The sequence below is a fragment of the Equus przewalskii genome, chromosome 4, assembly GCF_037783145.1.
Source record: "Equus przewalskii isolate Varuska chromosome 4, EquPr2, whole genome shotgun sequence".
NCBI classification, from domain to species: domain Eukaryota; kingdom Metazoa; phylum Chordata; class Mammalia; order Perissodactyla; family Equidae; genus Equus; species Equus przewalskii.
In genome coordinates, this window is record NC_091834.1 from 3,281,514 (window position 1) to 3,300,656 (window position 19,143).

The following is a 19,143-nucleotide window of genomic DNA, read 5'->3' on the forward strand; positions in this document are numbered from 1 at the left end:
CCCTCTATACCTGTCATACGGTAGACTGATCATAATAATAGCCTATTTTTCAACCCTCCCTATACTAAAACCACACATGACGTTGAGATTTTTCTGGCTTAAAAAGTGGAATCTATGGGCCGGCCAGGTGGCCAAGTGGTTAAGTTCGCATGCTCCGCTGCGGCGGCCCAGGGTTTCACTGGTTCGGATCCTGAGCGAGGACATGGCACCGCTCATCAGGCCATGCTGAGGCAGCATCCCACATGCTACAACTAGAAGGACCCACAAATAAAATATGCAACTATGTACGGCAGTGGGGGATATGGGGAGAAAAAGCAGGGGAAAAAAAAAAGATTGGCAACAGCTGTTAGCTCAGGTGCCAATCTTTAAAAAAGGGGGGGCAATCTATTTCCCCCCCTGAAGTTGAGGTGGTGTTATAATTTGCTCTGGCCAACAGAATGCACCGACAGCATGCCAGTTCCAAGCCTACATAGGCCTTGTGTATCTCCCCTTCACGTGCACCTCTGCCACAGGCAGCCTACTGGGCAAGGAGAAACGTGGAGCAGCCACAAGCGATCCCAGTCAGCACAGCCAGGCTCGGTGTGCTGACAGTCAGCCGGCCCCAGAAACGTGAGCGAACTCAGTGAACATCTGCAAAGAGCCTAGCTGACAACCAACATGAAAAAATACTTGTTATTGTAGGCCACTAAGGTTTTGTGGTTACTACACAACATTATTGTGGTAATGGATAAATGACACACTCTACTTTTCCTCCTTACTCTGTTTTACTGTCCTCCATAGCACTTAATATGTGGCCTACTATATATTACTTGTTTATTAGGTATTCTCCAACTCTTGCCAAGAGAACAGCTCCATGAGGAGTCGTAAGTCTTCAGGGTGTAGGACAACGCCTGGTGCACAGTGGTCATTCAATAAATACTGGAGGAATAAAGAAAAATGAGCATGACGATTTAGTAAGCCACCTGGAATGATGTGTCTTTATTAGATAGCTTTTCAATCTATGGAAGCCACCTGGAATTATGCGTCTTTATTAGACAGCTTTTCAATCTATGGAAGCCATCAAACTCAGAACTAGTCTTTTGATTCACAAGTCAAGATTTTTATCAATATTATGTTTCTCACCAAATATGCTTTATATGCCATTGGCAAATAATTTTTTTAAATTCAGAAATATTCTTCGCAAAGGCTTTATCTCATCCTATTCTAATTTTTGATATCTACTTTATAGTAATAATTTTAGCACAGTATCACAAGTATAAAACTTCTAAGTTAATGAAGCTATACTGAGGAGGTACATGCTCAAAAATTCTTTCCTGTCATCACAAGTTTGGACATCACTGGCTTGGAGGAAAAAGTCAAAACTCCCAAGTTACTATCAATGATATCTTCAGATAATTAAATACACTATACACATTATTTTTTCTCTATCACCAAAGACGTCCCCAAAAGAGAAAAAGAGTGAGGGGTTGCCTTTTCTTCTTATATTTATTTCACTTCTCACTTAAGGCCCTCAATAACTCTTCCTTCCTATCATTTATTTAGAATAACACCTGATACACTATGTCCTTTAATCATATTATTACTAATTCTCACACTGTAAAATATTCCTGTTTAATGGATGAGGAAACTAAGATTGACAGTAGCTTAAATAACTTACTCAAAATTACACAGGTCATAAGTAATGGCTGGGTCTAACCCAGGTACAACTGCTGAGATCTACATCAACTGGAGAATCCAGTATAACACTGGACACTCAAATTGCTAAAATCAAGTATATCACAAAGATATGCTACTTCTGCCTGGTCCTTTCTTTCTGGCCATCTACACATTCCTTTCTTAACATCCTATAATTAAGATTCCCTCCCACTGGCATCAAAGATTCTTTTTCTTCTCTTGTCTAGCTACAATATATCTGAAAGATAAAACAGTGACAATTCATATATTGAGTCAATCCACATTCTATTTTAAAATAAAATTTTCTAAACCTTCTTTAACAATAAGAAAAATAATAAATGGTGAGATCATTTGGGAACATATTTGAAAATATTAGATATACTATAAACAGATATGGTTTGCAAACAATATATGGCTTGTAAACAATAAAAAACTGGCATATAATGAGGCAGTGACAGAAAATTAAATATTGGTTAACTATTCATCCTATACTTCTAGTTTAGATTAAGGTGCATTTTCCAAAAAAACTTTAAAAATAATCCGCCAGCCATCACAAGAATGTAGGGTGTGAGGAAATATCAGTATTTTATTATTCTTCAAAACTCTTAAGCAGCATTAGAATAAGCCATGTCACTGTAGTCAGTCTTACAAGATTAGCAAGATTTTTTCTTATTTCTAAATATTCAAGTATTCAATTATATTTCCCTTAGGACCTAAGATCATGAAAAGTAGAAAGTATGCTGCACTTGAGCCAATAAGAGAGGAGAGAGACCAAAGAGGTGGGTGAAAAAACAGGTATAAATGATGCCTCAACATTAAGGGAAGAAAGGACTTAAAAAAAAGAAAGGCTGGGGCCAGCCCGGTGGCCCAGCGGTTAAGTTCCCACATTCCACTTCTCACTGGCGCGGGGTTCACCGGTTCAGATCCCGGGTGCTGACATGGCACCACTTAGCAAAAGCCACGCTGTGGCAGGCGTCCAACGTATAAAGTAGAGGAAGATGGGTATGGATGTTGGGTCAGGGCCAGTCCTCCTCAGCAAAAACAGGAGGATTGGCAGTAGTTAGCTCAGGGCTAATCTTCCTCAAAAACAAAAACAAAAACAAAAGGCACCAGTGCTGAATTCTATGAGGAAAGAGACACACCACAAGAAAGTATCTACTGGATGTGTCCAAGCAACCAAAGGCAACTATCGTAACCGCAATTTCAGCAAAATGGTAGAGCTTGAAAGCAGCTGACAGTAGGGGTTAAAGGAACGAAGAAGGGGCCGAGGACGTGGAGCCAGCCAAAGCCCACCTAATGACTCATTCAAGAAAGCTTACTTTAAGCTTTAGACTTCTACCATTAATAATAATTCCTTTGAATGTTGATTTTCACAAAGAAAAGGTTTCTCTTTCTAGCTTTTGAACTATTAAACTACCCTCCCTCTTTACTATTACACAAAATGAAAAGATCAAAGCATCTGGTATATTAAACATTAAAACCATATTTCTCTTACTTTAATAATTAATCTTCTACTATCTAAATTATAAAGTAAATTTAAAAGTTTTTACTTTGTGCAACATCTAATAATGCCAGTGAATGGGTTTAAAGATAATATTTGTGGGGCCGGCCCCGTGGCCAAGTGGTTAAGCTTGCGCGCTCTGCTTCCGAGGCCCAGGGTTTCACTGGTTCGGATCCTGGGTGCAGACATGGCACAGCTCATCAAGCCATGCTGAGGCGGCGTCCCATATAGCACAGCCAGAAGGACCCACAACTAAAAATACACACAACTATGTACCAGGGGGCTTTGGGAGAAAAAGGAAAAACAAAATCTTAAAAAAAAAAAGATAATATTTGAACTGATTCAATTACTTCAGTTCAAAATCCTATTATTGATATCTACCTACTCTACATTCCTCCTTGGCATTTATATATAATCTATTTATAGTAGTATGAGAAATAAAGAATTACAAACAATTAGGCATAAATTATAGCAAACTTCTAAATTACACAGTACATCCTGATTTGTCTCTAAAACCCCTTTCCAACACTGATGAGTGTCAGGCACAAACAGGCCAACAGAGCAGATAAAGATGAGCAGAGGTGCACAGGGAGGCACAAAGACAGGCAGATACACACAGCACAGGGACAGACACACTGACGACCGGGCAAACAATAGTACAGCACTTAAATTTAGATGACTTGGGAACTAAAGCAACTATAGTTAATTTATTTTATTAAGGCACAATCTATTGTAAAGAAAATACAGTAGGCTTTCAGATAGTGATATATTTCGGGCACATATTCAGGGAGTGAATAAAGAACGACCAGATACAATACTTTGATAAAAGTGATGTTTAGAATAATATTTCCCTGCAAGAAGGTAATGTGCTGGTTCCACATTTTAACACTGAAAACTCACAATTTAAATCTTGGGCACGATAAACATGCAGCTTATAGACTACCTTAATTTTATAATTTTGACACAGAAACCTTAAAAATGTGCGTTATGTTTAACAGGTACCGTATATGTGAAATGACACTCCCACAGCCAACAGAATGTCCTCTCAAGTCACAAGGACTCTGCTGCTTTTTCCTTCTCTGAAAGAAGGTGGATGGAGTTTATTTGGAGCTGAAGCTTTAAAACAGTCAAAAAATTTTTTTTTCCAGTTTTGCTTCAAGGATTTTTGTCCTAGATACTCTTTGGGCTGCCTGCCTAGTTGGTGAATATCCTTCTCACTCCCTAAGAAAGTCCCTTCCATACACCTCTGAATAAGCTCCCCACCTTGGTCAACTTCACACATTCAGACTACACAATACCCATCCCACTGGCAAGGTGACTGATGCTTTCAGAAATGTGAAAGTGATGTAACAATTCTAGTCATTCTGAGCTCTCCCCCTAAACTGAGATAAAGCTAATGACATAGGTTAGATGACCATAAGGGACGCCTTTATTCAGAACATGCAGCTCCATGCAGTGAAAGCCAAAACACAAAGAGAGACAAGAGTAGAGCAGATGCACAGAGAAGCAAAGACAAGCATGCAAGCAGCCCTAGGGAAGAAACTGATCAACATGGAGACCCACAGAGGACAGCGGGGCTCAAGGGAACGGAAGAGTCACCTCAGCGCGCGCAGCTCTCCATTTCTTGGTTCTGGTCCTTCAAGCAGCTCAGGGGCAGCACTCCACTGTAATACATTACTTCTTCACTTAAGCTACTTTGGAAGTAGCCCGCAACCAAAAATCTATACCAACAAAGAATTTTTCTATAGTTTTCAGGATATTTATGCCCCATTTTTTTCTTTATTAACTTTTCCCCTAAATAATAAGAATGCCATTGTTGGCCTAGGCAATACCATGTCCTAGAAAAAGCATCTGCTTTGAAAACTTGGGTCAAACTCAGCTCTGCCTACTGCTCACTGTAAAACCTGTAACAAGTTCCTTCATTTCTAAACAGTTTTAGCGTCTCTTTCAACATTAAAGGGTCTATGGGTTACAAGTAAATCCACTGTACACAATGTGGGAGAAGGTGTCCAAAAAAGCTATTCTCCACACTTTTGTAGCATAGGATCTAGAACGCCTTTCCTTTCTCACTTTGGTTCTGGTCCCAAATGTGCAGTCTCAAAATCTCTCAGTCATCTCACGGAAAACTCAAATTTGCTGAGGAATCCAAACCAAGCAAGAGGCCTACCATTGAACTTTGCCTAGGGCTTAAAGACTTTTTTAATGTAATTTTTTTACAGGGCATTTTTAACAGAGCCAACGAAAAACACTAATCTAACCGTCTAAGAACTATACAGAGAGAGTACTACTTTATATATACAGGATAAAGTAAAATGACCAGATTTAAGAACAATGACCACATGGCTGGAATCTGATTTTAAAAAGATCATTCATACCAACTAAACCATATATTGTAAACTGTATCATAATAATGAAACATCAAAACACCCCTCACCAAAACATTCAGGAAGGCACAGGCCAATTCCACAGTCAGCTCACGCCCAGCACGGGAGCAGCTCTCCCTTTGGGAGTTCCCTCCTATTATCTGGGTATACGGGTTTGGCCTATTTTATACATTGCCTCCCCGTTCCTCTCTCTAAAGCCTACATGTAGTTCTCATCTCTATGTCTTTGCAAGTGCTGTTTGCTTTCTATAACTGAACTGCCTTTTATCCTAGTCCACCTGACAAGCTCTTCAAGGCTCAGCTCAAATGTGGCCTCTTTGCTGAAACTGTCCGTGTCTACCCAGGCAGACTCAGGCTCTCCTGCCACCATGGTTTAAATCTGGAATACACTTCCATTAGAGTAATACGACATCTTGAGTAACCTCTGAGGACCTTCCACATACTGTGTAAGGAGCTTGACATAAATACTAGCCTGACCATGGTCCTTCCAGGTAGATATTCTATCTCCAATGTTCCTAGATAACCTGCTTCTAATCAGAGCAAGGCCAGGACAGAAACTAATCGCTGCATGGCTCCAAAGCTCCTTCTCTTTCCGCTAGTCCAGAGGGAGGAGGTTTTTGGAACCCAAGCCCCTTGAAAATCTAAGAGCTAGGAAGCTTCTTCACATCCCCAACCCCTGCCCCAAATGGGCTTACACGCAAAATACCCTGGATAATTTGAAAAGGGTTTAGACTCCCTGAAGCCCGCCCACTGGCCCCAGGAAAAGTCCCTTTTGCTTCTCACAAGTCTGTTCACACTCAGTAAACTTCTTGAGAGAATCGCTTGTCGTACGTTCGGTGGCCAATTCTAAACACAGTGCCTGGGGCATAGTGGGCACACAATGAATATCTTTTGTCTGAATAGCGAAAAGTAGGAACTAGGGAAAGATGACATGGTCACATTTCTGCCTTCCTTCAGAGCCTGCCTGCGTAGATACTCAAACGTTGTCAAATGGCTTTTCAAATGCAGATTACATCTAAAACAAAGTTCTTACAGGAAATGTAGATATTAGCATACATCCCAAAGCTTCTGAGATTAACATGATCCATATTCCACATTCTAGGAAAAACTTTTAGGCAGCAACTACTTATATCTGCCATAAGCCAGTTCAAGGACACTATAATATTGTGCAAATATAAACGAGATTTTTGTGTGATTTCAGAGGGAAAGAGATACTTGTCAAGGCTTGACTGCATAAATCTAAAAAGTTTAAATACTACAGGAAATATGAAATGCTGGGAGGAGGTCAACTCCTATTTGGAAGAGACTAGTGATTTGGAACAACTGCGTCTCACTGGACTTGCCTTATCAAGTCTTCAACTCAAATCTAACGGAAGGGTTTTTGCCCATGGGATTAAAAATCAAATTTTACAATGGAGAATGAGTGCTTTAAGACAAACTGGGTTAAAATACTGATGCCAGAAAGTGAGACTTAATTACATTTTTGCTTCTGAGCTCGGAGTGAACACGGTAAAGTCATTCTACCTTTTTAGCGTTCTGATCTTCAAAGTACTGGTGTATAAAATAGGCACGTCTTCTAAGAAAGGGAAGGAGCATGTTCAACAGCACAACAGCAAGATCTCATTCACTCCGTGGGTGTGTTCAAGGACAAGAAAGAAAAAGCTTATTCCAGGGGGAAGAGAGGATCCGTCCTGCAGAGGACAGGACTTTAACGCTGGAAAGGTAATGTGTCGAGACTATGATAAGAAGGCTCTGGAGGGGCAGGCTCCATGGCTTAGTCATTAAGTTCAGCGCACTTCGCTTCAGTGGCCCAGGGTTCACAGGTTTGGATCCTGGGCACAGACCCACACCACTTGTCAGCCATGCTGTGGTGGTGACCCACAAACAAAACAGAGGAAGACTGGCACAGATGCTAGCTCAGGGTGAATCTTCCTCAGACAAAAACAAGGCGGCTCTGGAATGCCAGGCTAAGTACAGACTTTACCAGATTGGCTTGTGATTCTCAACTGGGGCAAAAGTTACAAAATTAGGGGATAGGAGAAAGGGAAATTAGGAAGACAGGCATACAATTTCAGTTTGAAAAAAAAGCAGAACTTGGATCTGATGCTCTGAACTGGCCTAGACATTTGAATTTGCAATAATTTCAGCGGCCATTAAAGGGAGCCTTGAGGTCTTTTCTTGAATTTATGTTTTGATAATAAAATTGAGACCATGTTTCCAATATGGTCTTATATAAACGTATGAAAGAAAACACAGAACTAAGAAGCAACGCTGGGAGTCAAATCCGCATGTCCTGATTTTGCCGCCAGTAAGCTGTCCATTATCCCACAGATGCCAACACTTGAAAGCGGTATTTTAGGAAACTGAGTATCATGTGGAATGGCTTGGATGAGGCAAGGAACTAGAGGCAAGAAGAGGACAACAGCTATCACTGTAGTCAATCCCAAAACACCCACAACCTACAAGATACCCCTATTTTTTAAGAGACGTCAGTGACATGATATCTGGATTTTATTGATGAAATCTTAAATCAAAAGTCAAAAAAAGTGAATAACTTACTAAAATTAATATTCTCAGATAATGTCCCCAAAGTATGATTCGTGGGGTGGGGGACACATAGTAGTTATTTAAGGGGCTCCCTGAATCCTTATGCACACCAACCAGTGTCCAGGGACATATATGTACTGTACTATTTTTCTTTTATGTAGAAGATATTATAATAAAATAACACTTATTTAAAAGTTTTATTGAATTCAGTCTAGTACTTTATCCTGTATTTTCTTTTTCACTGAATATGAAAATACAACCACAGTTGTGTAAGCACACCTGTGTGCACAGGAGGAGTCGTTCTCAACCTGGTCTGAGACAAGCCTCTCGGATCATTGGAAGAAACCACCTGAGAAATAAATCTCTGTCCTACAGCATCAAGCTCGCCTGCAATTTCTCTCACATAACAGCCACTGACGCCTATTACTGCCAGGTAGTGTACTGGGTAACGTGGAGACAGAGATAATGGGGTCCCAGGCTCCAGCCTCGGATGCTTTCAGTCTGGGGAGGTCAGAAATGCAAATGTTTATGAATCTAACAAACTGAGTGCTACAGAAACACAAGTGTTTAACATACGAACAAAAAAATGTTAATCTAAACGTTACTGTCTTACTTCCAGTTTCAACCTTTCAAAAACCTATTTCAAACTAAATGTCAAATACTGAAGGGAAGAAAGGTAACGATATTATACAAGTAAATACAGTAAAACATGCTTGAGAATTAACACTTGAGGTAAATTTTTAGTGTGCTGTGTTAGTGAGCCATGTCTGGAGAGTCACTTAGAAGTTCACTTCCACTGGTGAAGCTAAGTAAAATATAAACCTGTTTGGCTGGACGCCCATCAAAGGATAGGTAAGAAAATCTTAACTAAACCAGTGGCACTGGGAAAGCACTGAGATTAGCTCAAATGCAAGGACTGAAAACACTTCCCATCACTCTAGCTTTGAAAGACACGTTGACATACAGCACCATCTACATAAACTTAGTGAGATATTTTATTTATTTATTTATTTATTCATTGAGGAAGATTAGCCCTGAGCTAACTACTACCAGTCCTCCTCTTTTTGCTGAGAAAGGCTGGCCCTGAGCTAGCATCCATGCCCATCTTCCTCTACTTTCTATGTGGGACGCCTACCACAGCATGGCGTGCCAAGAGGTACCATGTCCACACCTGGGATCCAAACCTGCGAACCCCGAGCCCCCGAGAAGTGGAACGTGCAAACTTAACTACTGAGCCACTGGGCTGGCCCCTACTGAGATTTATTTTAAAACCTACAAGCCAGGACGGCTGGAGGCGCAGTGGTTAAGTTCGTGGGCTCTACTTCCGTGGCCTGGGGTTTGCCGGTTCAGATCCTGGGTGTGGACATACGCAATGCTTATCAGGCCATGCTGTGGAGGCGTCCCACATATAAAGTAGAGGAAGATGGGCACGGATGTTAGCTCAGGGCCAGTCTTCCTCAGCAAAAAGAGGACTGGTGGCAGATGTTAACTTAGGTGCCAAACTTCCTCAAAAAAACCCACCACCAACAACAAAACAACCCTACAGGCCCATCACAAGATATCACGTCACACCCACTAGGATGGCTATAATCAAAAAGACAGACAGTAACAAGCATTGGTGAGGGTGTAGAGAAATTGGTGGGAATGTAAAATGTGCAGCAACTTTTGGATGACAGTCTGGCAGTTCCTCAAAATGTTAAGACATAGAGTTACCACATAGCCCCGTAATTCTACTCCTCGGTATATACCCAATATAATGGAAAACACACATCCTAACAAAAACTTATACACAAACATTCACAGGAACGTTATTCGTAAAATAACACCAAATCTTATATTATATTTAATGTATTATTGTATAATACAAAATATTCCAAAAAGCGGAAACCCAAATGGCAGTCAACAGATGAATGGATAAACAAAATGTGGTATTATCCATACGACACCCTATTATTCAGTCATAAAAAGGAACGAAGTACTCCGATCTATGCTACAACATGCATCAACCTTGCAAACACTATACTAAGTCAAAGAAGTCCGTCACAAAACACCACACAGTGCATGATTCCATTTATAGATCACGTCCAGAATAGGCAAATCTATGGAGACAGAAGGTAGATCAGCGGTTGCTTAGGGCAGGGGGGTGGGAAACAACTGTATTAATGGGTATGGGGTTTCTTTTTGGGGTAATAAAAATTGATTGTGGGAATGGTTGCACAAATTTGTGAAAATACTAAAAACTATTCAATTGTACAGGGTAAATGAATGAATTTTATCTTAGGCGAATTACATCTCAATAAAGCTGACATTACTTTTTAAAACACCTAAAAGCCAAAATATTCAACAGTTTAACAAAGAAAATTTTTACACTCATCTAGTCTGTGCACATAAGACCTTTCCAGGCTTTCAGTCTTTCCTCCTCTACCGTTTTCTAACATTTCAAATCCAAATTTAAATCAAAAACTTTAGAGATCTTATTTAACCAAAAGACAAGTTTTTGTTATCTGTCTTTTAAAACTATCTTTAAACAGCAATCATTTCACAAAAGATGTACACATAAATAAGAAATATATGGAAAATACTGTCTCTATCTTATCTTTTTTTTAAAAAAAGCAGAGGGTGGGAGGGGAGCATCCCTTCAATCTGCGTCTTCCTTTAGCTTCTGCGATCTACTTTCCGAATGTTAAAGTAAATGGAAGGAATTTATACGCACTTCACCTACTTTCTCCTCAACCCACTATAATCTGGCTTCTTCCCATACCCCAACCTCAAACTGCTTTTTCTAGTCACCAAATCACTCCTACTTGGCAAACAGAATGGGTACTTTCTCAACCTCACCTTACTGGTCCTCCCAGAATTTCTGACTTTGGTAACCACTTTCTTGAAACTCTCCCAGGCTTTTCTGACATTCTCTGGTTTCCCTTCGCTCCTCTTGGACCACACCTTCTCAGGAAGAATCACCAGCGCTTCCTTTTGGGTTGCTCTTTAAATGCTGATGCTTCTCAAGCTAAAGCTGGTCAGTCTATATGCCTGTCTGAGTAAGCTCATTCACTCCCACGCTTTCAACTACCTTTTACATGCTTCTATTTGTCCTTAATGCCATCAAGTCCCAGCGCCCCCGAGGACAGCAGAGCAGAACCCTGCCCGGTCTTTTTACACCATCCTCTCCCCTGGTCTTCTGGCGCTCTATAGACAATGCTCTCCTGCAGTTTTTTCAGAGGTGAGTGGCCAGGTCCTTCTTCCTAGCCTGTCTAGTCTGGAAGCTGCACTGAAACCTGTCCATCACCGGTGTCCCTGCTGGTATTTGAAACACCAGTGGCACAGCTTTCATCATCACAGCACCATGCAGCCTCCATACTATGACAAATGATAGGCAGGCGGTGTGGTTCGCTGACTGGGAAAGGGGAAACGAACCCAGGCCTCGGCGATGAGAGCTCAGAAGCTTAACCACTAGACCACCAGGGCTAGCTGCATGCTTGTATGATGACTCCCAAATCTTTAACTCCATCCCATCAGCTCTCTTGAGCTCTACATTTCTAGTAGATGTCTCAGAGGCACCTCAGTTTTAACAGGTTGAAAACTAAACTCCTTCCCTTCTCCCTTGAAATTTCCTCCCACCATCTTCTGCTTGGTCCCCTCTGCTGTTTCTCCTCCGTTCCTCCTTACCCCACCAAATGGTACCTTCTAACTTGGGTGACAGGATACCAAGCTAGAAACCTTGAAGTCATACAACAATACTCCTTTCTCCTTTACTACCCACATCCAGTGAAGCAATGAGACGCCCTCCATAATCTAACGATGGGAAATCGTTCTTAGATCCTTTATATACTCTCTATTCCCATCTTAGTTTAGTCAGGTCCTCGTATCTTCCTGCATTTCAACAGCTTCCAGAATGCTCTCCTTCATCTGCTAATCCAGCCTTCACACTGCCATCAGAACCAACTTTCTACAACGCAAACTGTCCAGTGACTGCTTACCTGTCAGTGGCTCTCCAGAGCCCCACAGCAGTGTTTCCACCAGAACCCAGCTGAATGATATGACAAGACTCACAGTAACGCAGGCTGGGGTGAGGGTGGCGTAAGTGGGGAGACACTGCTGCAGTGTTTAGCTAGCATGTCTGTTTTCTTAATACCTGTCCACTTTCCCTGTGACTCACAGTTGTAGTGCAGAACTGTTTAAAATTACCATTACTGACCTATAGAATTAAATACAGTATAGATGGGGCCAGCCCTGTGGCCAAGTGGTTAAAGTTCCCCATGCTCTGTCTCGGTGGCAGGGGTTCACATCTTGGGCATGAACCTGCTCCACTCATCAGCCATGCTGTGGAGGCATCCCACATACAAAATAGAGGAAGAGTGGCATGGGTGTTAGCTCAGGACTAATCTTCCTCAAGTAAAAAAAAGAGAAAGACTGGCAATGGATGTTAGCTTGGGGATAATCTCCCTCACCAAAGAAAATAATATATATATATAGCATAGATGCAAGAACCTTCACAATCTGACCCTTATCTAACTTTCTCATCATCACCTTCAGCTTTTACCATGAAGTACCTCACTGGTTCTCAAAGTATGGTCCAGGGATGGCCCACTGCCAGACCATTTCAGAGTCTATGACGTCAAAACTCTTTTCCTAATAATACTAAGTTATGTTTCCTCATCTGCAAGTAAGAGAATGCACGGACCTTAATATGATAATCTTTTTTCACTTTCATTCTCTTAGAGTGTACGGTGGAGTTTTCTAGAAGGTATGTGACACATAGTACCATGTGAAATGTGTCACTGCAGCAGTACGAATGCAGTGGATAGAGAATCCCGCTCTCTTCTATTAAGCCAGACATTAAAGAAATTTGCAAAAGCTTAAAAATAATTCTTCTTACTATTTCTTTGTTTTGAATAATAATTATTTGTCACAAAATATAGCATAAAAATTAATATGGAATGGCCTTATTATCATTATTTTAAAGTGAATTAATTTTTTAAAAATATTTGTTTTAAAACAAACAAAAGCTCTCTGGGGTCCTCAATAACTTTTGTCGTCGTCGTTGTTAAAGCTTGGCACCTGAGCTAACATCTGTTGTCAATCTTTCTTCTTCTTCTCCCCAAAGCCCCCAGCACATCATTGTATAATCTAGTTGTAGGTCCTTCTGGTTGTGGTTTAAAACCTCCATCCTTTTGCGTGGTGATGTGCCTTCCACCACTAGCCTGGTCCCAGCCACCTCTGGGACCTCAGATGCATCCTGGAGAAACAGGATAAAAAGAAGAGGTTTTGAAGTCAGGTAAGATACTTGGCTTCTCAGAGCGTTTTTCCTCATCTGTAAGATACAGGTGATGGCTGCCTCATAAACTGCTGATATGTTAAATAAGACAGAGTGTAAAGCATATGGCACAGTGCTTAGCATACAGTACGAATGAAAAATACTAATTTCCTTTCTACTTGAAATAATTATAAAGTCACTAACATTACTGTAGTAAAATAAAAACAATGTAACAATTATTTAATCATAACAAAGCAAGCAAACTGGTGGTCTTGAGCAGTTCTGTCAGGGTTACTATTCATAGAACAGATGGTTTTATATCATAAATCACCAGAAACGCATAACTTCTACAGTAGTTCTGTGGTTACCTTTGACTGATAAATTAAGTTCAAATTAATTTAAAATATCAGTTATATTAAATACCATTTTGACAGAGGATGCCTTGCTATTATAACCCAGTTTAGAGTTAGAAAAACTCCATAAATCCTCTTCTCCCAGTGTTTCACAAAAAAGTAGTATAATTCACACCTCTGCTGCGCCCTGTTTTTTAAATACTCCACTGAGTCCACTTACTAAATTTTTGTTTTCACCTTCCTAAGTAGAGAGAGAACCGGTTTTTAAGCTGAAACTGCCATATGTTCTCATAGCTTAAGTGCCATCTTTTATCATTTTTTTATATACAAGTGTGTAATGCACATTAGATAAACGTTAGCCTGATCAGAATAAATCTACATCTTGTTTCAACACTTTAATTAGACATGATATAGCTCTAAAAAGCCGAAGAAAACAAAAAGCCTAGATGCCTTTCCTTCTATCTCTAGTTATCTGGAACTGACTATATTAATTAGCCATATGAGAATATAAAAACCTTAGCACAATAATTTGTTAGATGATGACCCTAAATATTAGTCCCATATTTCAGGCCTGGGAAGCAGGTACATTTTCCTTCTTTTAAAGATGAGAGAACTCAATCATCTCATTTTCTTTTAAGTGGCCTGCTCAAGGTCAGACAGCTAGCCAACAGCAGAGATGGGAGTAAAACCCAGGTCTGTCACACACGAATCTGCACCACCCTACCTTGGGAATTCGCTCGTCATGATCACTGCCTGCCATCTTGTAAAGAAGATGAAAAGTTGAGATCAAGTTCTGGATCGGCCTCAAATTAGCTGATTAACCTTCACCACGTAAGTAATCATGTCAGCGCCATAGCACACACCATCTCGATACCTTAGTTTGCTCCCCTTTGAGAGGATGGGGGGCACCATAGGCTAAGCCCAAGAAGAGACAACTCACAGAACAGTTAATGACAGGAGGAAAAATTTTACCTTCACTAGTCATCAAGAAATTCAAATTGAAAGAAGATATCATTTTTCCACCACCAAATTATTGAAGATCAAGGTAATTATTATAGGAACACACACATTACTGACAGTTTTATAAACTGACACAACTTCTTCAACAAGTTACCTGCAAACATAGATTAAGTGTTTGTATGCTTTTACCCAGCACTTCCACTACTGGAAGATATCTTACACAATAATCAAAAATAAAGAAGTTTTATGCATAAATGTTTATTACAGAATTAAGATACACAACAGCAGAAAATAAGTGTCCTGAACATTCAAACATAAGGAAATGGTTAAGCTATAAAATAGTCACCAGGTGAAATATTACAGTCACTTAAAATTATTTTACAAATGAAAAACATTAAAACATTAAATTGAAAAAACCCCCAAGAATATAAAATGGTATGCGTAGTACATATGGTCACAGAGAAGCATTGAAACACTAACGGAGAAGGCCTTTGGGTGATGAGACTATAGAAAGGCTGGACAGAATAATGGAAAGAGCAGTGGAGATGCCCACTCCACTTTCCTAAAGGTAAGGCATGATCAATTATTCCTCTATAATTTATACATTTAAAATAATGTTATTACTTTATAATTGAATAGGGTCCTAATAGCTAGTTTATCTCTAAGGCTCAGTTCTAAAATGCTAAAATTTAAAAATGCATGTTTTAATCCACATCAGAATTTAAAAATAACAGAAGTCAGAATCTATCAGCTGATCTATTCTCTTTCCACAGCAGAGGGGACATCGTTTCCCGCAGCTTTCCAGTCAAGGGAAAAAGCAGCACCACCTAGCAGCCTTAATTATAGCTATTGCTTATCAAGTCACGGAATAAAAAAGCAAGCACTATAAAAGAACAGCTTTAGTCATCAAATCTCGAATGCAGAATCACCTAGCTATCTCTAGGTATTACAGGAGAAAAAGGAAACTCATTTAGTCCTTGAGAAATGAAATCTCCAAGAGGAATCCCTGACTCACCCCGAAAGCATGAACCCTAAGGCTACTTTCCCAGTACAGAAGTTCAAAGACTGGGCACCTGTCCTGATGGCCTGCATCACCCAACAATGCTCTTTCCTGACAGGATATGACCAGGGATAACAAGATGACTAGCATGCAAACCAGAAGTGGCCAGGGACCACATCACCTCTCCTTCTATAACCAAAATAAAACCGTATAAGACGTGTTTCAAATATTCTAACTATTTTCTTCTACTTTTGCTAGAGAGCAGTAAAAAGGGGACTCCATGCAATTCTTCTAAGTGACATCATTCAAAAGATACCAACACAATCAAAATTCTCAACAGTAAGATGGGAAAACGTCCTCTCTTTTCTTTACCCCTCTGAGATCAAAAAGTAATTTTTCAAAAATACATAGGCTAAATAGCGAGAGAAAACGCTGGAAATAAGGCACAGATTATTTAACCTATATTTTTCCGTTTTCAAAAGATACTCACAAAACCTTACTCCTATCCTCTATTATTGCTCTGGGAGGCGGGAACCACAAAGCTCAACACTACTGGATAGTAGTATTAATTAATAATACTGGAAGGTCAAGGACCTACTTTATAAGCTGTTAACAATTTTAACGCTAAAGCTTGACTACATCTTAGTCTCTTTAAAATGTGAAAAAGAACTGGAGCACTAAAAGTTATTTCACCTGTACCTTGTAAACAAACTGCACTTGGAAACAAAAACGAGCCAATGTGTGCCGCTCATTCATTTTTCACGGACATTAACTGTGTCTCCTTTTCACAATCAAGAATTTCGGAGCTAAGTGATTATTCCTGGCGGCGCAGCTTGCCCAGGGGCACAATCTTCCCTCGCTGATTTCCCATCCCCAAACCCCGCCAAGGCTAAGAAGCAACCACTTCCCAAAGTCCCACTTCCTTTTCCATTCCCCAGACCTCCAGGGTTTCCAACGCCCCAGTCTTGCGCAACATCCGTAGGAGCAGCCGCCGCAACCACCGCCTCCTAAGCCGGGAAACAACCCGAAAGGGAACATTGTCCAGCAGAAAAATAAGGGGGGGGGGGGGGCACGTAGGAAGTCGACTTCTGGTCCCACGCCTTCGGACCTGACCCCCTCGGGGGGATGTATCGAGAGCAATTTCACGATCAGGACTTTTACCCTCCTCTCCAGCCCGCCTGCACCGGCCGAGGGCGGAAAGGGGGGCGGGGGGGCTGCGAAGGTTATCTCCCAGCCCGGGGCTGCGGCCGGCCCGTCGCCTCCGCCCCACCAGGACTATTGTTCCCAAGTTCCCCACCCCCACCCCGGATAGGAAGTGATAGTCACATCCCCTCCGCCCTCCGCAGGAGCCCCGGGAGCCGGAGGAGCTGCCTCCGGGATGACCCCTCCGCGCACACCCTCGCCCGCAGCCCCTCGCCCTGCAGGCGCGCTGACCCCTACACCATCTCAGCGCCGAGCCTCCGGGGACACGACACGGGACGAGGGGACGCGGGAAGGAGGCAGACCACCAGACTGCTCACGGACACCCCACTCCCAGGCGCGCGCGAGCCCCAGCGCCAAGCCAGGGCGGGGGGGCGTGGGTCCCTCCCGCCGCCCCCCGCCGATGCCCACCTCCCCGCCCGGGCGCCCCCCGCCCCGACCCCCCGGAGGGGCAGGCTGTACTGAGGCGGGGGGCAGCAGCCGAGCCCCGGCCCGGCAGACAATAGGGGGGCGCGGGCGGCTACGGCTGCGGGCTCGCCCCGGCCCGGCGGCTGCTCCCCCTGCGCCCCGGGCGCTGCCGAGGGGCCGCGAGCGCGGGCGGCGAGGAGGCCGAGGCGGCGGCGCCCCCCGCAGCTCCGGAGCCCCGCGCCCCCGCCCCTCCCCGCGGCCGCACACAAAGCGCCGGCGGGCCAGCAGGCGAGCACTCACCATGAAGTCGCGGGCGAAGTTGTCCTCCCCGTTGTGGTCCGGACTCTTCATGGCCTGGACCCTCTGGATGAATTTCCTCAGGATCTCCACTTGCTCCATCCTCCCGCGGCCCCCCGCCCGCGGCCGCGGCCCCGCGCGCCGCCGCCGCCGTCCGCCCGCCCGGCGCAGAGCCCGCGGCGTCCGCCCCAGCTCGCTCCCGGCCCGGCCCGGCCCCCGCCTGCCCCGCCGACCCGCCGCTCCTCCTCCCCCGCGCCCGCCGCGGCCCGGCCCGGCCCGGCGCCCGACGCCGCGCTCCCACCGCGCCAGGCGAGCCCTGCGGCTAGTGCCGACCCCAGCCCCCCGCCGGCTCCATCCTCTTCCCCGCCCTCCTCCTCCTCCGCCGCCGCCGCCGCCTCCGCCTCCTCCTCCTCCTCCTCCTCCTCCGGCGGAGACGCCGCCACCGCCTCAGGAACCCGGCTCTCCGCTCGCCCTGCCCCCTTCCCGGTTCCTCCTCCCCGCCCCCCCGCTAGCCGCCGCGGCCGCCGCTCCCCATGGGCGCGCCCCCGCCGCCGCCCGCACGCGCGGCCCCGCGCCGAGCCGCCCCGCCCCGCCCCGGGCCCCGCCCCCCGGCCGCGGCCCGCCGACCAATGGCTGCGAGGGCCTTCGGCTGTGGGCGGGGCGACTCGGCTCCACTTCCGGGGCGTGGGCGCGCCCGGGAAGCTTGGAGCGCTGAGCCGCGCTGGGAGGGGGCTTCGACTCTGAGCAGGGCGGACTCTGGGCAGAGGAGGAGGGTTTTAGCTGGAATGCGAAGTCTCGCCGCCCATTCGTGGGAAAGGCGTCTTTCCAGAGTGCTCCCGCGCCACCGCCAGCCTAGCCGCGCGCTGGGACTACAAGTCCCAGGAGGCCAGGAGACTGAGGCCGGCAGGAGTCCAGGAGCGGGGGCGGGACTGGGCGGTGGGGGGAAGAGAAGCATGCTGGGAACTGTAGTCGTGTTGTCTCCACGTTAGCAGCAGGTATGTCTTCATCTTCCTGATGGCTTGCGGAAGGTTGACACCAGTTAGACCCTGGCACTCCTGGGAGTGGCTGCGGCCGAGAGAAATGGAACTCTGCTTGAGTGAAAGGACTTTTGTTTTTTGCAAATCCGTCTAAACCCAGTGAGTGAGCGCCAGAGATTGAGAGTGCGTCCTAATACATACCACGCATATGGTGGGGGCTCGGTATTTGCGGAATTTAAGGGAATTTGCCTTCTTGCCTTTAGATTTCGAACTGAATAATAGACTTTTCTCTATAGAATGGATTTCATAAATCACTACACATCTTGCACATCTTCTAGTAATCAGAACATCCGTGCTAGTCTCATTCACCATTTTACAAAGAGATCTGCCCAAGGTCTCCCAGCATATTAGCAGAGCCAAACCAAAACCCAAATTCTTTTTCTTTCGCTACAACACCATATCGCCTCTCGCTAAGGAACGTAAACTTGTGCTAATGTGACAGAAGTGAAAGATTTGATCCGTGGTCTTATTTTGGTCACTTACACTCACAAACAACATTTTTTTACAGATCAGATTGGTCAGAGAATTT

General features: G+C 43.9%; 1 protein-coding gene and 1 long non-coding RNA gene across 6 annotated transcripts in view; one reads left to right on the forward strand and one right to left on the reverse strand.

The window, feature by feature from the left end:
* The window catches only part of PTPN12 (protein tyrosine phosphatase non-receptor type 12), an 89,080-nt gene extending 71,288 nt beyond the window's left edge, over positions 1 to 17,792 (reverse strand). For both annotated transcript variants that reach the window (XR_011539372.1, XM_070617014.1), the window contains exon 1: positions 17,581 to 17,792. Coding sequence is in view for 1 of the 2 variants with exons in the window: in XM_070617014.1 (XP_070473115.1) it covers positions 17,581 to 17,679 (99 nt within the window). In the remaining variant the exon portion in view is untranslated. The remainder of the gene's footprint in view (positions 1 to 17,580) is intronic.
* Positions 17,793 to 18,462: 670 nt separating this feature from the next.
* The window catches only part of LOC139082973 (uncharacterized), a 90,779-nt gene continuing 90,098 nt past the window's right edge, over positions 18,463 to 19,143 (forward strand). For 2 of the 4 annotated variants that reach the window (XR_011539386.1, XR_011539384.1), the window contains exon 1: positions 18,463 to 18,572. This is a non-coding gene — a long non-coding RNA (uncharacterized lncRNA). Of the gene's footprint in view, positions 18,714 to 19,143 lie in introns of all 4 variants that reach the window. The other 2 variants (XR_011539385.1, XR_011539383.1) reach the window with 1 other exon arrangement.